This window comes from Salvelinus fontinalis, chromosome 6 (genome assembly GCF_029448725.1).
Source record: "Salvelinus fontinalis isolate EN_2023a chromosome 6, ASM2944872v1, whole genome shotgun sequence".
NCBI classification, from domain to species: domain Eukaryota; kingdom Metazoa; phylum Chordata; class Actinopteri; order Salmoniformes; family Salmonidae; genus Salvelinus; species Salvelinus fontinalis.
Genome location: NC_074670.1, coordinates 37,784,766 through 37,807,501, shown reverse-complemented (window position 1 = coordinate 37,807,501; position 22,736 = coordinate 37,784,766). Strand labels below are relative to the sequence as shown.

At 46.1% G+C, this 22,736-nt stretch overlaps 1 protein-coding gene across 8 annotated transcripts in view; it reads right to left on the bottom strand.

Moving 5' to 3' along the window:
* LOC129857787 (protein dopey-1-like) overlaps positions 1 to 22,736 on the bottom strand; it is a 38,150-nt gene that overhangs the window by 8,844 nt on the left and 6,570 nt on the right. For 2 of the 8 annotated variants that reach the window (XM_055926346.1, XM_055926345.1), the window contains exons 3-23: positions 22,375 to 22,556; positions 21,824 to 21,994; positions 21,439 to 21,628; positions 20,962 to 21,060; positions 20,564 to 20,663; positions 18,638 to 18,747; positions 17,500 to 17,614; positions 17,051 to 17,171; positions 16,826 to 16,945; positions 16,505 to 16,610; positions 15,936 to 15,965; positions 14,042 to 14,263; positions 11,546 to 12,044; positions 11,012 to 11,319; positions 8,510 to 8,662; positions 8,258 to 8,358; positions 5,955 to 6,229; positions 4,398 to 5,678; positions 3,266 to 4,154; positions 1,483 to 1,594; positions 225 to 407 (exon numbers count right to left, since the gene is read on the bottom strand). In XM_055926346.1, coding sequence (XP_055782321.1) covers positions 225 to 407; positions 1,483 to 1,594; positions 3,266 to 4,154; positions 4,398 to 5,678; positions 5,955 to 6,229; positions 8,258 to 8,358; positions 8,510 to 8,662; positions 11,012 to 11,319; positions 11,546 to 12,044; positions 14,042 to 14,263; positions 15,936 to 15,965; positions 16,505 to 16,610; positions 16,826 to 16,945; positions 17,051 to 17,171; positions 17,500 to 17,614; positions 18,638 to 18,747; positions 20,564 to 20,663; positions 20,962 to 21,060; positions 21,439 to 21,628; positions 21,824 to 21,994; positions 22,375 to 22,556 — 5,367 coding nt within the window. Of the gene's footprint in view, positions 1 to 224; positions 408 to 1,482; positions 1,595 to 3,265; positions 4,155 to 4,397; positions 5,679 to 5,954; positions 6,230 to 8,257; positions 8,359 to 8,509; positions 8,663 to 11,011; positions 11,320 to 11,545; positions 12,045 to 14,041; positions 14,264 to 15,935; positions 15,966 to 16,504; positions 16,611 to 16,825; positions 16,946 to 17,050; positions 17,172 to 17,499; positions 17,615 to 18,637; positions 18,748 to 18,948; positions 20,521 to 20,563; positions 20,664 to 20,961; positions 21,061 to 21,438; positions 21,629 to 21,823; positions 21,995 to 22,374; positions 22,557 to 22,736 lie in introns of those variants that run through there. The other 6 variants (XM_055926347.1, XM_055926348.1, XM_055926352.1 and 3 more) reach the window with 6 other exon arrangements.

The window sequence follows — 22,736 nt, the reverse complement described above, 5'->3', positions numbered from 1 at the left end:
TATATTGAACACTGATCTAGGTATCAACGACAGGTACTCTTTTCACAGTATCGTGTCGACCCAGATTAAAATGTGATGGCTATTATCACATTGTCCATTTCAGCTCAGTTCTAGCAACTATGGATGGATGAGTAATCAGATCAGCTCAGTACAGCTTGGTTTGGCTCGCCTTAGTTCGATTCAGTACTGTGAAAAGGCTTCGGGTCCGTGTGTAACCGCAGTACCTTGGTGGATCCCAGGTTGATGTTGGAAGTGGACGCAGCGGAGGCGGCAGCTGGCCGGTCTGTGCTGTCGGCCTGGTACAGGACGCTCCACAGCAGGGTGACGGAGGACATGATGGTGTGGAGGATGGACAGGATCCCTGAGCGAGCCTCTGCCAAGTGCTTCTGGTCCACACTCACCTGCAGCTGAGAGGAGAGATAGGGACGTGGAGATACAGTCACCAGTGAAAGTCTACACACCCCATGCAGTCGTCACGTTTAGCTGCCTTAAAATTACATCTAAAAAGGGATTACATTCGATCTGTTCCTCTACCAATATACATAACCTACTCCACATTTTCAAAGTTAAAGAAAATTTTTAGAAACATTAACCAATTAATAAAAAAAGTGAAAGGAAGATGCATTGATGTCTTCACACCCCAGATTTAACATCTGGTGGTAGCAAAATCTTTTACAAAATTGCTCAAGCTCAGTAAATGTGGTTGAGAGTCATTGATGGACAACAATATTCAAACCTTGTCTCTACATTTTCAAGCAGATTTTCAAGTCAGGACTGAGACTGGGCTATTCAGGAACACTCACCACCTCTTGGAAAGCCATTCTGGTGTGCCTTTGGCATTAAAGCTTGTGTAATTGGGGCGGCAGGTAGCCTAGTGGTTAGAGCGTTGAACTAGTAGCCGAAAGGTTGCAAGATCGAATCCCCAAGCTGACAAGGTACAAATCTGTCGTTATTTTGATCGTGACAAACCCCCAAGTCCCTGCCGGTGACAAGCAAACCCATAACTTGATGTGGCTACCACAATAGCCATGATAATAGCAATCACTGTTTGAATATTGCTGTCCATCAATGACTCCCAACCAAATGTACTGAGCTGGAGCAACATTGACAATAACAATTGATATATGTTGCCCTATGTGCAAAGTTGGTAGAATCTTCTTCAAAATGATTTACAGATGTAATGGCTGCCAAAGGTGCTTCCACCAAGTTTTAACTCTGGGGTGTAAAGACATACGCAATCAAGACATCTTAGTTTTTTATTTATTAATTTGGGAAAATGTCCTATAATTTTCTTTCACTTTGAAAATGGTGTAGTAGGTTGTGTAGATCTGTACAGAAAATGGCATCCTTTTTAGATAAATGTGTGCTTTATAAACGAAGGAGGTCTATCGATGTGTAAGTAAGTGACATCAGCAATAAATCAATGCAGATATGACATATCTGTCTACTTGGCAGTGCAGTGCGGCTGACTAGCGCCCTCACCTGGTGGTACTGGGAGGATGGGTCCAGTAGACAGTAGTGGATGATAGCCGTCACTCCTTCCAGTACTGTTAGAATCAAATCTGGGGGGATGCACAGGGCCATCCACTGAGGTCTGGAAGACGGATAGCGGGGAAAGTATAAATGAATAGTCATCATTTGGTGTAAAAAACTATTTTGCCATAAACAATTAATCTTGTCATAGAATATACAGTAACAATTTAGAATCCACAAAGACATTAGTCAAAGGTGGGTAAATTGAAGCAACTGCTGGTCAAGAGAGACATCGTGTGGCAGTATCACTCACCTAATTTCTTACAAACATTCCCTCTGCTACAAAACAGCTGTAAATCTATTCCCTTGGATATGTACTTAAATTAACCAATTCATCCTCATACAAATATTTCACTTTACTAGCTACGTTCATCCAATTGGCGACAGATTTTCAGACGACTACTCAAAAATCTGCATAAAAGAATATGCGCATTTTCCGACCAGTGGCATTTCCACCAAACTGACTTGTGAATAAAAATCACTACGTGATGAAGTAGAGCACATAAAAAGGTACATTGTTTTCTTCTTAATTAAAGGGATGGTTTGAGATTTTGTGAATGAAGCCCTTTATATACTTTCCCAGAGCCAGATGAACTTGTGGATGCCATTTTTATGGTCTCTGATTGCAGTTTGAAGGAAGTTGCTAAGTAGCGTGCTAAGTGTTCCTGTAGACTTCAAGGCATTGCGCTAACGCTAGTTAGCATTGGCTCACGAAACTACCTCTAACTTCCAGACATAAAAATGTTATCCACGAGTTCATCTGATTTTGGGGAAATAGATAAAGGGCTTCACTGCTACAATCTTGAACTATCCCTTTAAGTTTGTACCGAATAGAAACCTATAGTTCATTTTCAACTGTACCGATGGTTTTGTCACAAAAACTGTTGCGTTAAATAGCTAATGTGCACACTATGGTCTTGGTATCTGCAGTTTGCAGATACAGAGTGGGTAAGGCTAGCTAGCCTATATGATGACATTATTATGGATAAGAGCGAGATTATGTTTATTTATCAAATGGCAGCCAAGCATCGATTATCATGTCACCAGAATAAAACCATTGATATTTATTGTAAAGGCGCATCAAGCTCATCACCGTGCACTTTCACAACCTTTTGAAGTTCAAAATTATTATTTACGACTCGGCTTTCCCCTAGTCGTAGTGGGAGGACCACACAAAATATAATCGTGTGACTCCAAGTTTATTTCGGTTATTATATCAATATTTGCACATGGGGCGGCAGGTAGCCTAGTGGTTAGAGCGTTGGACTAGTAACCAAAAGGTTGCAAGATCGAATCCCCGAGCTGACAAGGTAAAAATCTGTCGCTCTGCCCCTGACCAAGGCAGTTAACCCACTGTTCCTAGGCTGTCACTAAAAATAAGAATTTGTTCCTAACTGACTTGCCTAGGAACTGCCTAGGTAGGTAAAGGTCAAATTTAAAAAAGAATAAAAATAAAAGTGTTTCCACTGCCATTTTTCGCATAATTAGCCACATTTTACTGACACCATGTCGAATCAACAAATTGTCCCCCAACATTTCCTGTTTCCATTAGCCCGGTCGTGATTTTTTTTTGCATCAGGTAATTCATGAAATGGTTGGATGGAAACCCGGTTACTGACAATCTGCTTGCAGTTGCCTTCACACCAGATCCTGGAACAACAATTTTTCCACTTTTACATTTAAAACTATCTATCCCATATGGGTTTATAAGAAACTATACTATAGCAGTTACCTGGTGTCTGTGATGGCGGTCTCATAGCGGTACTGTTGAATGAGGTTATCCAGATTCCTACAGAGCTGCAGCGTTACCGAGGCCACCACCCTGCGCAGTACCTTGCCCATGTAGGGCAGCGTGGCCGTGATCAGGCCGATCCACTGCGGGTGCATCTTACACGCGTGGTGCTGGTGCAGCGCCCGGATCACCGCACACAGGAACATGCCCTGCGCCGTGATAGGCTGCCCGTGAAGGTACTGCAGCGACGTCATTGGCTGCTGTGGGTTCATGTGCTCCACCTCTCCTCCCAGCAGTTCGAAGCCCGTCCCTGCCCCGCTACCCGTTCCTAATGTTACAACCCCCGGGACGACCACGGGCCCCCCGTCGCCCCCCTCCTCGGCGGGCACTAGGACCCTGTGCTCCAGCACCACCAGGCTCTGGAGAAGCCTCAGCAGCTGGGACTGAACGGCGCTGCAGCCGTCCATCTGATCTTCTGAGAGGTTGATGACGCTGTCCTCTGAGAGACCCTCCTCCTGGGAGGCCACGTTGACGCCGGCCGCCCGCTGCTCGTGCCACTTCTGGGCCGAGAAGATGGAGGAGAGCAGGCAGTGGAGCACCACCTTCTGGACCTTACACTTGGACAGCACGTCGCTGATGAAGCTGGTGAAGCCTTTGGCTGAGCCGCCGGTCACCTTGGACAGCTCACTGAAGAGAAGGGTGAGGACCTCCAAGCTGGTCAGCTGCATGGCCCGGTTGCCCGCCAGTTCGGTGGCGGCCGTGCCCACGTGGGCAGAGTAGTAGGAGCGCAGGAAGTAGAGGCAGAGGGAGATGATGATCTCTAGGAACATGGCGCTGCGGAACGAGTGGGAGTGGCTGTCCTGGGAGATGGGGCAGTAGAAGTCCTTACCTGGGAGGAGGAGGAGATTGAACATCACATTATTTTACATACTAATAATACGAAAATGTATGGTTTGTAAGGTCTTTGTGTACATTTTAAATTGACATTTTAGTCATTTAGTAGCTCTTATGCAGTGCAACTTAGAATCAGCGTAATGTGTTACACCTCTGGCATACATTTTACACGTTTAGTTCATATGTGTTTAGTGGTCTTATCTGTGTTTTTATGCATACATTTCTTTATGTGACTTACCCATGACGGAGACGCGGTGGCGTGCCAGCAGGTTCTGCAGCAGTGACAGCTGGGGTGTGTAGGTGTTGTTGATGCTGGTGGTGGAGATGGCGTCCACGAAATCCGATGGTGCTGCCCGCAGCATGGCGGCGATGGCCGAAAGGGCGTGCAGTGTGCGGGATGAGTCGTACAGCTGCAGGTAGAGCAGCACGTGCTGGTAGAGGGGGTGGATGTTGAACCGAGGCGGCGAGCCGGAAGCTCTACGCCCCGCTCTCCCGTTGGGACCATTGCCCCCGCTCACACCTTCGCCCCCACTGGGCGAGCCGGTGTCACTCTCAATCTCGGACACCTCACCTTCTCCGCAGCTGTACCAATTCTCCAGATCCAGGCTGTCTCCGAAGAAGATGCTGGGCGGCCGGAGCTTCTCGGCCTGCAGGGCCTTCCTCTGCCTCTCCTCCTCCTTCCTCTTGCTCTTCTTGACCTTGGGCTTGGCGCCGGGGGACTTGTCTTGCAGACGCTCCATGATTTTACCCTTGAGGCTGAGCTGGGTGCTGCTGTGGGAGCGCTTACGGGCCCGCAGGTCCACGACGTCCAAGCGGAGGTTCCGGTCGTGAGGGGCGGCCGGGCCTGAGCTGTCCGGTAGGGTCACGATGGAGGGGGACGAGCTGTGGCGAGTGATGCCCTCGCGGTGCCTCTCCCACTCCTCCCCTGTCTGGTCCGGTGGGGTGACATGGAAGAACCCCAGGGTGCCACCCGCTAACATCTCGAGGCGGTGGGAGGGGGCGTCGGGGCCCGAATCGAGCCGAAGACCGGCCTGCGTGTCTGATGAGGAGCTATCTGAGTCCGTTTGCGCCCACGCTTCAGGGGGGGACGGCGTTTCAGGTGGCCCCTCCTCCTCTCCCATACCCACCACATTGTCTATCAACTCATTTAACACCGACAACACAACCTCTTCTAGTGAATCCTCCTCATCAGGAACCATACTGTCTGACTCTATAAGGACAGGGACTTGGTCGGATCCACATCCGTTCACTGTGCTGCAGGTTCCGTCTGGCTCCTCAAAACTGCCATTGTCTATGGAGGAGGAGTGGGAGCCGCTGGACTCAGAGCCGTGGAGGTGGGGTTCCCCCTGCTGGTCAGGAGGATGGTAGTCACCGCTCAGCGCCAGGTTCTCACTGCTCAGGCTGAGCAGGGACAGGCTGTCACTCAGAGGGTTGACTGTCAGGCAGAAGGGCTCCATGTCGCTCAACGGCAGCCCTCGGAGCCCTGACTTCAGAGAGTCCCCTGGCATCTGGCTGAAGTCTGAGAGAAGAGGATATGTGACATACTGTTTATGCAAATAAATTACAGAGTCGAAATGAACCTTGAACTAGATTCACTCCAAACCAATGTTCACCAAACTACACTGATCCTTTATAGCTATAGATTTTTCTTCCAGCCCAACATTATAGAATCATGAGATGAGTGTTGAATCTATTAGTGCTGGGCTGGAACAAAAGCCTGCAGTGCCCTGTATCTCTTCACGACCATGGCTGTCCTGTCCACCACCATTCCAACCCGTATCTCCCCTATACTCACTGTCAGAGATTCCCGAGTCTCTCATGTAGATGGGTTCTGAGGGGTCCTGTTCGGCCTGGGGGTTGTGGTTAGGGAACGCCTGGGCCCAGTGGCGCTGGGCCTGGACGCGCTGGATGGACACACGGTGGGTCTTGGGGTGCAGCAGCAGCAGCAGGAGGGGCTCCAGGACCCGGGCGATGTCGTGCCTCTGGAGCACCTGGTTGAGCCAGGCCCGGCCCACTGCGCTGGCTGACGCATCCCAGTAACTTAGACTGTCCAGCATGATGAACAGAGACCTGGGAGGGAGAGAGAGATAGACAGAAGCCACACCGGCAGTCATGAGTCATGACCTCAGTCAAAATCCAAGTGACCGCCGAGTCACAGTAATCTCCTCCTATTCTCCGCTCTGTAGTTGATGCATTGGTAGTACCCAACTCGCTAACGGCCTGGTACTCAGCACTCGATTGTCTCTAATCGGTCTGACATCAATTCAAATGCATCCAAAAATCACATCAAACATTTCAAGACTGAATGATAAGAATCTGAATGATGAGGACAACTGGTGATGGCGGGAGTTCTACATCTTTATCAACGGCAGTCTGATTATTATGGGCTGGGTGTTTGGTAATATCATGCTTGCGAAACTCAGCATTTGTCCCCATTGGTTAACCTCGCTGATTAATTCAAAGCATTTAAGACGTCACATGCAGAACCCTCATATGCATATTAGAGCTTATTTATATGCATAAGCCTCGCCTATATGAATCCAAGCCAAAAAAAAAAAAAAGCCAGAATTAAAATAATTACAATACATACATATAGCTCTGCCTAAACCTTTATAAGCCTATCTTAAAGCTTATACATACACTGAGTGTACAAAACATTAAGGACACCTGCTCTTTCCATGACAGACTGACCAAGTAAATCCAGGTGAAAGCTATAATCCCTTATTGATGTCACTTGTTAAATCCATTTCAATCCATGTAGATTAAGGGGAGGTGACAGGTTAAAGAAGGATTTTTAAGCCTCAATATTATAGAGCCATGGATTGTGTATGTGTGCCATTCCGAAGGTGAATGGGCAAGAGAAAAGATTTAAGTGCCTTTGAACGGTGTATGGTAGTGTCAAGAACTGCAACACTGCTGGGGTTTTCACACTCAACAGCTTCCCGTATGGATCGAGAATGGTCCACCACCCAAAGGAATCTTGACACAACTGTGGGAAGCACTGGAGTCAACATGGGCCAACATCCCTGTGGAACGCTTTCAACACCTTATAGAGTCCATACCCCGATGAATTGAAGCTGTTCTGAGGGCAAAGGGGGTGGGGGTTTACCATCGATGTGTCCGAATAGATTTCACTTGGTTTTCGATGTTGTGGCTTAAGTGGGCTACCGTCCGTTCCCAAATTAAGCACTGGGTAGCTTGCAGGGATAGGGTTGGAGTCTGGCATACATAGTTTGAGCTGGTTGATGCGTGGAGTGAAGTAAGTTCTTATAAGCCCATACATTTCTATACGCAATCCCTCTGTAGCCTACCCAGCATGATTGAAAAAGGAAGCACGGGAAAGCGCATCCTCCATTCCCTATTAGAGTGCATATGGATTACTTGTCTTTTTCCCCTACCCCTGCATAGCTGATAATGGACATTCTAAATTGAAAAACAATCATTCACAGTTAAAGTTGCCAAATAGCTCTAAATCAAGCGTATAGGTCCTCCATGTACGCACTCACTCAATAACCGTTTGGGGAAAATATCCTTTCTATTTTATTCAACTAAGATCAATTATATTCATAACTCTAAAATGATATATTATAAAATAATGGTACGGGAATTATAAGCATATCTTGTCCGCTCAATGAACTAGTCTACAGCTTAGGCTGCCATTGGCCTTGGCGCAGAGCCATATCTATGCTATCCAGTTCCTCTGAAATATATTTAATACAGATCATGTATCGTAATGGATTTATTGTGATGGTGTATATTAATAATCCACCGAGCGGCAATCTAAGTAACATTTTTAAAAATCCCTATCAAAATCGGCCAGTTTACGCTAGAGACATGTTTCTTTTGCATGGGCTGCATCTCAATCTGCGGAGGAAGGCGGCAGCGGTGTTTGTCGGACCATGAGACACCCCGAAAATCGGAACGTCTGTAGCGTCCAAACGGTATGTGTGCGTGCGTGCGTGCGAGAGAGAGACCGACAGAAAAGAAGTATGAGATATGTATTACATTAATATATTAGCAGCTGTTCTGTCCACCCTTTATAAAAACAAGGGATAAAACCAAACTTTTGAGTGGAGTGTCAGTAGAGGTAAGGCCTACCTGTCAAAGGTGCGGTTGAAAGGGGAAGACTTGGTGATGTTCAAGTCTCTGGTCAGATGCCAAAGCACAGAGAACTTCACATGGGCCTCAAGACGTATTTTCTGAAAGGAAAGAAAAAACCCACAGAAATCGTGTGTGGATGCGTGCGTGTTGGAGCGTAATTCCTTCAGGCATACAGAATTCTTACACGCATACTTGTGAAGCTGTGTGTGTTCCTGTGTGTCTGACTGCATATGTACTGAGCTGACCAACCTTGTCTCTGTGCATGAGCTGCTGGCTGATGACGTCCTCACAGATGCTGGAGGAGGGCACCAGGTTGTGGAGCTGGTAGAAGAGCTCCACGCTGCGCTGGTGGTGCTGAGGGGTCCCCTCCCCCAACTGTCCCCACAGGATAAGGGCCACACTCTGGAGAGGTGAGGGGGAGAGAGAGAGAGTGTGTTAAGAGAGAGATATCTAAAGCTTCTAAGATGTATCATGGTGAGCAATACAGCGATTTATTAGCATTGGTTTACTACCATTTATCATGCTGAAAAACAGATTTATCAACATATAGTACCAGCCAACAGTTTGGACACACCTACTCATTCAAGGGTTTTTCTTTATTTGTACTATTTTCTACATTGTAAAATAATAGTGAAGACATCAAAACTTTTGAAATAACACATATGGAATCATGTAGTAACCAACAAAAGTAACGTTTTATTTTATATTTGAGATTATTCAAAGCAGCCACCCTTTCCCTTGATGACAGCTTTGCACACTCTTGGCATTCTTTTAACCAGCATCATGAGGTAGACACCTGGAATGTATTTCAATTAACAAGTTTGTCTTGTTAAAAAGTTAATTTGTAGGGCCTCCCGGGTGACGCAGTGGTCTAGGGCACCACCAGAGACTCTGGGTTCGCGCCCAGGCTCTGTCGCAGCCGGCCGCGACCGGGAGGTCCGTGGGGCGACACACAATTGGCCTAGCGTCGTCCGGGTTAGGGAGGGTTTGGCCGGTAGGGATATCCTTGTCTCATCGCGCACCAGCGACTCCTGTGGCGGGCCAGGTGCACGGTGTTTCCTCCGACACATTGGTGCGGCTGGCTTCCGGGTTGGAGGCGCGCTGTGTTAAGAAGCAGTGCGGCTTGGTTGAGTTGTGTTTCGGAGGACGCATGGCTTTCGACCTTCGTCTCTCCCGAGCCCGTACGGGAGTTGTAGCGATGAGACAAGATAGTAATTACTAACAATTGGATACCACGAAATTGAGGCGAAAAGGGGGTAAAATTAAAAATAAAGTTAATTTGTGGAATTTTTTTCCTTCCTAATGCGTTTGAGCCAATCAGTTGTGTTGTGACATGGTAGAGTTGGTATACAAAAGACAGCCCTACTTGGTAAAATACCAAGTCCATATTATGGCAAGAACAGCTCAAATAAGCAAAGAGAAACGACAGTCCATCATTACTTTAAGACATTAACTAGTTAATCCATGAGAAGGTTAGTTAATCCAGAAAATTAAGAACTTTGAATGTATCTTCAAGTGCAGTTGCAAAAAGCGCTGTGATAAGGCTGGCTCTCATGAGGACCTCCACAGGAAAGGAAGACCCACAGTTACCTCTGCTGCAGAGGATAAGTTCATTGGAGTTACCAGCCTCAGAAGTTGCAGCCCAAATAAATGCTTCACAGAGTTCAAGTAGCAGACACATCCCAACATCAACTGTTCAGAGGAGACTGCGTGAAATCAGGCCTTCATGGTCAAATTGCTGCAAAGAAACCACTACTAAAGGACACCAATAAGAAGAAGAGACTTGCTTGGGCCAAGAAACACGAGCAATGGACATTAGACCGGTGAAAATCTAAATCTAATGATTTTTGGTTCAAACCGCCGTGTCTGTGAGATGCAGAGTAGGTGAACAAATGATCTCTGCATGTATGATTCCCACCTTGAAGCATGGAAGAGAAGGTGTGATGGTGATTTGCTGGTGACACTGTCAGCGATTTATTTAGAATTCAAGGCACACTTAACCAGCACGGTTACCACAGCATTCTGCAGCGATACGCCATCCCATCTCGTTTGCGCTTAGTGGGACTATCATTTGTTTTTCAACAGGACAATGACCCAACACACCTCCAGGCTGTGTAAGGGCTATTTGACCAACAAGGAGAGTGATGGAGTGCTGCATCAAATGACCTGGCCTCCACAATCACCCGACCTCAACCTAATTGAGATGGTTTGGGATGAGTTGGACCGCAGAGTGAAGGAAAAGCCGCCAACAAGTACTCAGCATATGTGGGAACTCCTTCAAGACTGTTGGAAAGGCATTCCAGGTGAAGCTGGTTGAGAGAATGCCAAGAGTGTGCAAAACTGTCATCAAGGCAAAGGGTGACTACATTGAAGAATCTAAAATATAAAATTTGTTTAACACTTTTTTGGTTACTACATGATTCCATGTGTGTTATTTCATAGTTGTGTCGTCTTCACTATTATTCTACAATGTAGAAAATATTTTTTAAAATAAAGAAAAACCCTTGAATGAGTAGGTGTGTCCAAACTTTTGACTGGTACTGTAAGTTTGTACTATTTATCATGCTGCAAAACAGATTTATGAACATAAGTTTCTACCATTTATCATGGTGAGCAATGGCAAAGAGATCTCAAAAGTTTCTTCCATTTATCATACTGAGCTACATTCTGTGTTATCTGTACTGAACCACTTCTAAACATCTCAACCATATCAGATTCAAATAAGCCACAAATCCCCTCCCTGTCACTTACCTTGAAGAAGTCTGTCTTCTCTGCAATGTACTTCAGGATTCCCTGTGTGAGTGGTGGCCTGATCACCACAGCAACACGGCCCTGGCTAGGGCTCATGGACTGAGTGGAGTCTAGGTTGCCACCGGCAATGCTGCCCTCGGCGGTGACCATGGCGACGGACTGGGTGAGGCCCACCAGGTCCATGACCAGGGAGATGGCCACGCCCTGGACGCTGAAGTTACTGGCCAGGCAGCAGGCGTCCATCAGGGTCTGCAACCACATGGCAGGACACATCTGCTCGCTGTCTGCAGGAGAGAATAGAAACGATACTGTATTGAGAGAAGGGGAGAAGACATACAACAGTAAATAGCTGTAGTCCAGATGTGCTCATCTAACACAAAGGGGAGAGACCATATGTTTGAAATATGGAGAAGGGTATAGGATTATCATATCAAACTGAAATGTAGTTAAACGCTTCTCCAGCCATAGTGAAGATCTGTTCATCGGCGCAGAGCCTGTACTGTATCTCAAACGTGGTCAGTCAGTCTGTCTTACCAGTCTGCTCCTTAGGCGGGGGCGTGGACTTGAGGTTGCCCTCGGCGATGTAGACGGGGAAGCTGGAGCACTCCAGGAAGAGCTGGCAGGCGGCAGTAAAGGCCGCCAGACACTCCCTTTGCCCCGGCACCTCAACCACATCACGCCCGTTCTGCTGGGCGCCGCCCTCTGGTTCCGTTCGTACCACTTCGCTCCTCTCACCCCCAGCTCCTTCTACCATCCCCGGGGTGATGTAAAGGGTGACCAAGCGGGAGAGGAAGTGCTGGAAATGCTCCAGGCAGCACTGCATGACGGGCTTGTCCTGCGGCTTGTTCTGGGAGGCTGGCAGGGAGCCGCTGCAGCCCGTCTTGAGGGAAGGCTGAGTGGGTAGTGCTGGTTTCTCAGAAGCCTGGTACTGGACAAAATCTGTGAATCCACTCTCGGAGAAGCGACTGCTGTTGGGGTTCTCCCCGTTCTCAAACACCTCGCCGCTGGGGAGCTCCAGAGTAGAGGGCAGGGGCTTAGGAGAAAGAACAGGAAGAAGAGAGGAGAAGAGGTCAAACACAGACAGCAACAATACATATCAGGAGTGGAAACAAAAGTCGTCCATGTTAAACAAGCTGGAAACCAAAAACTGGACCCTCCAGTGAACAAATTGACTGTGTAACAACGGCAAGGTTGGTTCCTAATAATTCTAACGGGGCCTGTTTTAGGATTGTCAGTGGGGACAAAAGTGCATCAGGTCAAGAGAAGAGCGCAGGTCTCTCAGGAGACAAGGAGGGAGAGGATTTCTAAGCACAGACACTCCCTGACAGACCCCCCCACACAACGTAGGCACCCAAAGCGCAGACAGGGACGTGGACAGCTGTTGCCCCAAACTGAATGGGGTGCCTACTCCTTTACTACACCCTACATACAACTCCCTCCCTGCATCATGCCAGACAGCTTAGGACAGATCGACAGACAGCCCCACATTGCCATGCCACAAAACAGCCCCAGGGCTTTCCCAGCATGCAGTGCGGCAGGCTGAGGCTACACATTCTGGCGGCAGGACTCAGGTGGCAAACTACGTCCTGTAAATGTCCCCAGGAGGGTAGCTGGAGAACAGGAGGAAGGGAGAGGGGGGAGGATGGATAGAGCTGAAGGGAGGGAAGGAAGCCTTCCACTCCAATGGAGTAGACATACCCAAGGGGAAACCATAGGGTAGTCTGATCCTCCTCTGAGAGAAAGAGGGGCTCAGCTGTTTGTTAGTTACCACTTGTGTCTGTCTCTATGTGCCCCCTCCCTTGCACCTCTCTCTGGCCTCTACCTCTAGCCTAGGAGTCTGTCAACTTTTAGTCGAGCCTTACTGAGCACTGAAACACTCTACCAGACCGGCAGGTAACAGACAGGGGGGCAAAGACAGTTGACTGATCCCAGCTTCTAACACCTCTGTCTGGGGAATAGGGGAGGGACAGTTCTGCAGCTCCCCTCCAGTCCTGGAGCGGGGACCACCCAGCCAAATTGAGGGGGTAGAGGGGTGGGGGACAGCTCTGGGACCAGGGGACACCATAAGGGCCTTAGATGGTTGTTTATGTTTTTGAGGGCGAGGGAAGCAGGCCAAACTGCAGTCTCTGCTAGGTCAACAACAGAGGAGCCCTGCCCTGATGATTTTATTTGGCAGGAAGTGAAAGAAGTTACATTTGTGTACTATCAAAGGTAGTCAGTCATCAGCTAGGAACTGAAAAATTGACAAAGCTTTAATTTTCAAAGTGAGAATCAATGAACGTGGGCGTGTTGTGTTTGCCTTTGAACATCCACTTGACAATGACAAAGGCAAAAACGATTTAACCTTTCCATGGATTTCATAATGTTCAGAGATAAAAGGAACCATGTTATTTTATGATCAACCAAATGCTCAGAGACAATATGCTAACGCAAACTGTGTAAAGGCAGGGAAGAACTAGGAAGACAACAAGATGCTTTCAGACTTGGCAGAGGTCATGACTGAAGCTCATTCATCATCACCAATGCTTTACGGGATCAAATGTAACTGGGTTAAAAGCGTAAATCAGGACAAAGTCCAGTTGCTTTTGTCATGAAAAGGTAGCCTATAGGTTATCCTTATTACCTGGGAAATGTCTGCAAGAAATATTGATTCATCATACATTGGGGTGGAAGGTAGCCTAGTGGTTAGAGTTGGCCTAGTCACCGAAAGGTTGCAAGATCAAATCCCCGAGCTGACAAGGTAAAAATCTGTCGTCCTGCCCCTGAACAAGGTAGTTAACCCACTGTTCCTAGGCCGTCATTGAAAATAAGAATTTGTTCTTAACTGACTTGCCTAGTTAAATAAAGGTAAAAATATACATATTTCTTCAATACATATATTTTACATACATTTTACATATGCATACAATGATTTTTTTAAACTCACACATAAACAACAAAAGCTAAGGAATATGCTCTGGCTGTAACAACCAAAGTTAATCTAACTCCTATAGGTATCCAGGGCTGGGGCACCATCTCAGTCCTTCTTACCCGTTTCTCCTCCTTAGCAGAGACTGTGGAGGCGAGGGGGCCCGTGGGCAGGGACAGGGGGGACACCAGAGGGGGCTGCACCTTGCTGAGGATCTTGGAGCAGAGGCGCAGGCAGTGGGTGAGCTCCCCAAGGCCCAGGGCCGGGAGGTGAGAGGTCAGGGCAGAAACCATGCGCAGCAGAAGCTGGGGAAGGTGCTCCGTCTGGATCTCTATGTAGGTCTCCTGAAGGGAGGAGGAAGAGGAGGGTGAGAGGGCTCCGGAGATGGAAATTAGATGCCTAGATTCATCTGGTACAATGCATCACATCACCCGATTTGTGTTTTAACTATAAATAGACCCTGTTAAATAAACCCAATAGAATAAAAAGGCAGCATCAAGCATATCTGAGAAAGTTCTTTTTGGAGCTTGATGTAATTAAAATCCAATTCCGAATCTATATAGTTATTTATTATTATTAGTTATCAGTACAACGCTGTGTTTAACCTCTCAATTCTTCAAAATAAGTCTACACATTAGAGAAACTGTATACCATTACCATGGCTTTGTTGGCATTTCCAGAATAATCTGTAGCTGTTTTGGACACAGTACCGCATCCAACGATTTGGGGGGGTACCCCCGCCCCAAGAAGGTAAAGGGGGATACCCTGTCAGTTGTATAACGGAATGCAATAAACTAAAATGTGTCTGAATACTTATGTCAATGAGATATATTTCTGTATTTCATTTTCAATAAATTTGAAAAACATTCTATAAAACATGTTTTCACTTTGTCATTATGGGGTATTGTGTGTAAATGGGTGAGAGAAAAAAATCTTTAACAGCAAAAATGTGGAATAAGTCAAGGGGTATAAATACTTTCTGAATGCACTGTATATCATTCCAGCAAGACAAAAAATGAAGGCGTGGCACATTGCTGCCCCCCCACCCCCCAAAGATTTTTTATTTATTTTTATTATTATTATTTTTTTGCCTGCTTCAGTAGTCTCTGTAGTAGTCACACTGTTTTTCTTTATCAGAATCCAACAGTTCTTACCTTCCGAACAGTACATAGCATGTGCTTGTAGGACTTACAGTTTTGAAACTTAAAATGTACAATGCCTTCAGAAAGTATTCACACCCCTTTTTCCACATTTTGTTGTGTTACAGCCTGAATTGAGATTGTGTCACTGGCTAGGACTAGGGAGTTTTTTTGGTTAATAAAAATAAATGGAATATAGCTAAGCACAGGCAAAATCTTAGAGGAAAGCTTGGTTCAGTCTGCTTTTAGAAATGTATGTGTTGTTTCGAAAAAGCCATCAGAGGCCATCAAAGTTGAAGAGGTTAGACCCTTTGAAAAATACAACCCATACTAAAATATTTCATCATGAGCAGGCATCCTCAAATCAGTGTCATCTTACATTGTACCTTTTCCTTGAATGTGGTAATGGACATGTTCTTTACAAATGACATAGAAAACAATAATGCTAAAAGAAAACAGAACAATGGGCAAATGAAGAATAAACAAAACGTGACATTTTCAAAAAGACATAGGCTACTTCTTTAAACGTGAGCAATGGGAGCATATTATTCTGTGCATGCAGGATAATGACACACCAGGCTGAAATTGTATTTTCACAACATCCCCCACACCAAACTATGAATATATATACAGTATATTCCTACAAAAAAAAATCCCAATTCTATTGGACTAGGTAGAAATTCCACCATATTCCCAATAACACAGGAAGATGTTACTTACTCTGAAGTACAATAACCATATTCAAAGCCAGAAAAATAACCAAAATTAAAAATTGGCTTTAGGAATGTTGCTGGGACGTTGCTAAAATGTTATCCAAGCACAGAAAAGCAGGCAGGCAGGATGAAGGGTGAAGAAGCAGGAGACAGCAGTACTTTACCTGGCAGATTACCCTCATGCTTCTAGTAGGCTTCAAGGAAAAAGAGCAGATAGATTGAACAGACAGGAGCAAGCAGAGCATAGGCCAGAGGACACTTTGTATGCAGAACATACTCATGCAGAGAAACATCTGCACACACACACACACACACACACACACACACACACACACACACACACACACTCAAGCACACACACACCTGCGCACGGTCGCAAGCAATCACTCTCACACACGCTGTGCAAGCACACAGACAGTAATAAAAGGTGTCAGGGGCTTTCCAACCTATTCAGATTGGAAATGAAGACAGGCATTCTCTCTACTAAAAGATGCAATGACACTAAATACAGGCAGTTCTAGAACCTGTTAATGCATTGCACACACACACACAGAAAGACAGCACACACTATAAGGGATTACCATGAGCACTCACATTCAGAAACTGCGACTTATAATTAGTAAATATTCTATTGTATGAGTGCTGATATTTCAATGGCTGTTGTTCTGTATAGAGAGACTATAGTATGAGTGAGAAAGGAAGGCAGGGAGAGAAGGTTGTGTGTGTGTCTCACCAAGGACACAATGTCCAGTAGGAAGTCCACCAGCTGACAGAACTCCACCAATGAGAGCCCTGAAGACTCTGTGCTCCCAGCATTCCCTGGTCCATTCTTTGCCTTCCTGCAAGATGGACAGAGTGACCCATTTACAAACACAAAACAGGACGGTGTGCGTCCTGCAAAAACGGAGTAAAACTTGTCCAATAAGAAATGCTGAACTTTATTTTCGGTTGCGAAACATTTTGCTACGGTGTGGCCTAATGAACACGACTCAGGCTCTATCTCGCTATCTTACCATGTCAGCATACACACATGGAGCAGCGCATACACACAGACCTGCAGCAGTCCTCGAACCAGCGAGCGATGTAGTCCCACATGTAGTACGGCTCAAAAGAGTTGAACAGGAGATTGGCCGTTTTGATAAGCTCTGCAGTTTTCTTGTTCTCTCGCAGTTTGCTGAGGGAAACAATCAATACGACCCTTAGCTTACAATGTTTATTAAAGATTTGGCTTTTTCATGTGTTTCGTGTTACACACATACAAACACACAAGCTGGCCAACCTGCTGAGATGAGCATGGTCCTTGCTGAATGGGTTGTGGTTCTGCAGGTCCAGCTCTGCTCGGCACTGTGTGTGTAATGTCCTGAACACCTCGATCAGAACGTCCTCCAGGATGGCTGGTCCTGGAACACACAGGATTACAAAGCAGTCACTGATCATGTCCATTTACAAATGTATCTAGAACAGTCACAGGGAAACAGGGTCATTAGGCACCAAATGGAAGGAAATGGACTGAAACGGGGAGGGACTGCCTGGATTTGTCCAATAAGAAGCGCTCATTTTAATTGTCAGCTGTGAAAAGTTTTGCTATGGTGTTCCCTTCTGAAACCGGCCCAGTAGTGACACGTGGGTCACTATGACCAAAATGTTGTGTGTGTTCTATTCGGTGTGTAACAGTGACATGAATGATATGTGTTGCACTGATCTGATGGATGTAGTAATATACCATACCGAGTTCAGGTTTGTCCAGCAGACTGATGAGAATGCGGAAAGGCTTGAGGTCATGCATCAGGACGCTCTCCTCCTCCCCGCCTCGGGCCTTCCCTTGCAGGATCCCCACCATTGCCTGCACACACACGGTCAAAACTTCTGGATCAAACCGCATTCAAAAAACACAGAACGATGAAAGCAACTCCAGAGACAGGCGGCAGAACATGGACTCAGCTGGTTAGCTATCTAGTTTCTGGTTGGGATTACATTTTTGGGTTAGGGCCTGGGGACATTTTCCAAAGCAAGTCTTATTTTTGTCCTTCAGTGTTTGCGTGTGTTTTTCACGCCTCGTCTAACACAGAAGCGGATGGGTCCGGGGAACAGACGGTCCCTGCAGTATCCCCGTTTCCCAGCAGGAGGAGACCCAACAAGTGTCCATGAACAGATGGCAGATGAACAAATTAAAGCCCTGGTCTGTCTGTCCCAACCCCTGGAGTAACAGGACACATTACATGTAGGCCCCGCCGTCATAAGAGCCAATGCTGTTGGAGCGTGACAGTGCATTACAAGCGGGAATAGTGTGTGAGTGTGTGATCATGGCCCAGGCACGGAGCAGATTTTGGGAGAGCTTCAAAGGGAAGGCCCCTGGGATTAGGAGGGGTGTGGAAGTAGGGGGCTACAGGCATTACAGGCAAACCCCTAAGGGTGTGTGTGTGTAGGGGGGGGGTAGTTTAGAGATTAAAAGGGGGCACAGAGGGGGAGCAGTAGGGGTCTGAATTTCACCTGATGAAAAATGTAAGGCATTTAACTTGCGCCCTTTCAGACAACCCACTCAAACTTTTAGATCTTTGAAAATAATAATTTAAGCACATAACTTTGGAACAGTTTGTCTTGTAAGTGTGTGTTAGCAATCTGTATTTAAAGGCTAATCAAATGCACATTAAACAGCTTGTCTTGTTTTTGTACGCATGTTTTTTTTTTATAGAAGGCCATAAAGCTCCTGTGTGTGTGTGTGTGTGTGTGTGTGTGTGTGTGTGTGTGTGTGTGTGTGTGTGTGTGTGTGTGTGTGTGTGTGTGTGTGTGTGTGTGTGTGTGTGTGTAGGTAGGTAGGTAGGTAGGTAGGTGTGGGTGGGTGGGTTTGTGTGCATACAAGGCGTACCTGGACCAACATGTCCTTGGAGTAGGCATTGAAATACTGGGTAGCATGGTCCTCAGGGTTGCTCTGTCGTGAGCTGCGAGGGCCTGTCCTCACACCATTGTTGTCAAAGCCTAGGAGCAGAGTACACACACACACACACACACACACACACACACACACACACACACACACACACACACACACACACACAATATGACGAAAGACAAGGGAGAAGAGGGTGTGGTGAGATTGAGTTACCAGTAATTTAGCAAACAAACAAGCTTTTCTGAGCGCAAAAAAAATTTGCCCTGCTTAACGAAGCAGACACTTACCAGCATTTTTTTTTTTTTTATCCACAGCGAGTGAGACGCAAATAAGACAAAACAAAGTAGGGAAATAAGCACTGGCATATGACTTGTTACAAGACATGTTACTGCACAAAACATAAATGGCAGGATGATCATTCCAACAGGCAAAGTCCAACTGTACTTAGTCGTAAAGAACGCATGCAGTGGTATGTGTGTGTGCATGTGCTTGTTTGTGCCTGTGTACCAGGGTTTCCATTATGAAAATGTGGCGCTGGACATTTGACCAGCAGCACTTTCATTACCGGAAATACACCGAACCCATATGGATTGGATGTGTCAGATGATCAGGGCGTCCACCCAGTGATCAGAATAACAGGAATCACATTTAGATTATGGTCATTCGTATTAAAAGAACATGCAAGACGAGGAGGCAACAATGTTCTTACCAAATTCTGATGTACACTTTGAAGATGTCAGAATAACTGTTTACTTTTCCTCAGCCAACAAGACGAGGGAGTAATGAACAGCAAAATCACTAGCCTATGTCAACCTACTATCCCCCATAGAAAAGTTGACCTATTCTATTGGTCATCTTGTCGTTCTGTGCAAGAAATAAATAGCCTATTCCAAAAAGACTCTGGGACAGTTGGGACATTAGATCCTAAATTCATACAACCAGTAGGCCTAGGCTACGTAAAAACATATATATTTTTTAAAAAGCAATGACTCTGATGCAACAGATCAGAACGTTTAGCTTAAAAATGTTGAGAAACGATTATTTATTCACATTATAAGCGCAGCAATGCGCACAAGGCAGTAGGTTAGGCGTGAATGTTCGTTCCATAATGCAATTAGTGGGAAAACACAGTTGTCGAAAAAGCACACCCCACATTCTAGTGGTTTCATGTGACAGAGAGAGGGGAGATCTAATATGCAGCCACTAGCATGGGTTGCTAATATGATTAGGATTGTGTCTTTGTCTACTGGACAATGAAAGAAAGTTGAGAACACCTGCTCTTTCCATGATACACTAACCAGGTGAATCCAGGTGAAGGCTAAGATCCCTTATTGATGTCACTTGTTAAATCCACTTCAATCAGTGTAGGGGAGGAGACAGGTTAAAGAAGGATTTTAAAGCCTTGAGACAATTGAGGCATGGATTGTGTATGTGTGCCATTCAGAGGGTGAATGGGCAAGACAAAATAAAGTGCCTTTGAACAGGGTATGGTGGTAGGTGCCAGGCGCACCGGTTTGCGTCAAGAACTGCATTTGCTGTAGCAGCAGCTAGCGCGCTGTCCCGACAAATTCTCCGCTAAAACGCTCTGTATTCTGTACGCATGTGATAAATAGGATACATAACAAATATACTGAACACGCGCCATTTTAATTTCACTAAATTATGCTAATTATCTTATAGACTGATAAGCATGACCAGTCAAATGTATTTACATAAACTGGTATTTCCATCAGTTAATAGGCTAAAAAGCATTATTTCACAATGGGATTTTTTTTCTTCTTCTCCCAGACAATTTGCAGGTGCCAATTTTATTTATCGGATTTTCAACAAAAGAATTACGTCCAGAAGCCGGCTATTACCGGCTAAGGAAAACCATTGCGTGTGCGTGAGTGTGTCTTTTACCCAGCAGCCAGGCGTACAGTCTGCGGTTGAGTGACATGTCCCTCCTCAGAACCACGTGCAGCGCTGCAGAGAGGATCCGAATCATGTCTGGACGGGTGGCCTGGAACAGCAACACACACAACAAAAGTAAGGAAATAATAGCTACGGTCAGATGAGTTCTTAATTAGAAGGATGCCGTAATTTGGGCTGTTTGGTCTCTGAGGCACTTTGTGCTTTGATGATTGAATGGAGAGGTGAACAGCCAAACAAGCATCCACTGTGAGTCACTGCATGCTCTCTCTCCCTCTAACTGGATGTCGGATAGCCTCATCATCAAGAATGGCCAGTTCCCAAAAGTGCTGTGATTGCTGTCTTGTCTGCTGAGCAGTGCTGACAGAGTAGTGCAGATCTGTCCTTACCTGACTCATGTGAAATGGGAAGCAGAAGAGGATCAGGTCCAGGGTGCTCCTCTGGACCAGAACACTGGAGTCCTGCACTGACGTGCTGACTGCCTCCACCTGCAGGGTTCGACACCACACAGGGTTAAATCAAGCCCCATTTACATCTATCTAATGTACTGCAAATAATTCTGTGAATATGTCGAATTTCAGAACAACCATTCTAGGTTGACTCCTACTGCATTTGTTGCTTGTTATTGTTCTTCAGGAAAGAAGTAGGGCCCAACGTTTTTTTTTATTAGGAAAAACTCCTGGCCCTACTCAATACAAGTTCACAGGATTTCATTTCTCAGTCTGCATCATGAATACACTACTAATGATTTCTAAAAGTTGCACAAACACAGGCACTACAAGCTCTACTTGGTATGTGCATCTTGGGGGGGTTGGGATAAAAGAAAAAGACAAGTGTCTCTGAAAATGATTCTTCTTTTCGTGTACCATGAGCTCGATGTCGCTGCCCATGACGTAGAGCTGGTCCTCCATGGAGAGTTTGCGGTTGAGGTGCAGCAGGACAAAGGTGACCCCGGGCAGGCGCACGGCAGGGCTGGTTAGGATGCTGCCCCACAGGGCGCTGTAGAAGGCTGACTGCTCCACCGCCGCAGCCACCTTCTCCAGCAACATGTTGGTCCTGGAGAGGATTGCATTGAATTGAAATAACTGAATTTGGGTTGCAAATCAAACATACATTGACAAGACAACTGAATCCCAGATGACTGAATTGTTACTAAGGTTGATTGACTGAATATATTTTTTCTTCTTCATAATTAGCAATTCACTTCATTCAAAGACATAATTTCTCTTTCTCCAGCCCTCCATCTCTTACCTATCATAGTACTCAGAGCCTTCCTCCAGGCCCGGTAGGACCCCAGTCAGCAGCCCCTGCAGGCCAGGTTTGAGGGTCTTTCCCAGGGGCAGGTAGTATGTCTCATACAGGCCCAGCAGCACCGGCTTCACAGACATAGCAGCATTGGAGAGTAGAGGGAACAGCCCAGAGCTGAAACAGAAAGCAGGGGGCAGGTGTTAGGTGGTGGGGTAATAGAGTAAAGGGGAAATTATAGGGCAGATAGGTCAACTGTAGAAACATATGCCTTATTTTCATTCTCTTACTAGTTCAAAGGAGATGGATTGAGGGTAAGGCCCTGCGATAGACTTGCGTTCTGTCCAGGGGGTGTACTTCTACATCATGCTGCCTCACGCTACAGAAGCAGGATAAACAGGCTCCTGCCCTATGGACCATTCTGGCTTGGACAAGCCTTATTTACTTACTTTACTAGTTCAAATTCAGTTTATGACATGTTTGCCAGTTACAATAAAGCTACTGTACTTCTCCTACTGTCCTGAACAAGTGTTGACATCCTGTAGCCTAGTCGGTACCTGTAGAGGAAGAGGTCTTTGGCCAGCCTCTTGGGCCCTATGATCTTGAAGATGATCTCGTAGGTCTCCAGGGCCTTGCGATGCACCCCGCTGGGCAGAGCTGGGTGGAGGCATTGAGCCAGACGCTTGCCTATCGTCAGCTTCTTGGGCACCACCTGGTACTTAGCATTGCTTTGCAAAACCTGAGAAACAGATTCAAACATCAGACGTGGGGTACCAGTGGCCAATCTACATCTTTCCATAATAGTGTTGAGGTTAAAAAAATATATATATGCATTTAGCGCATTAGAGACTATGCAGATCGGGTTTTCATTGCTGACGTGGTCATTGTGTATCCATTCCAAACTAAAATGTACATATGT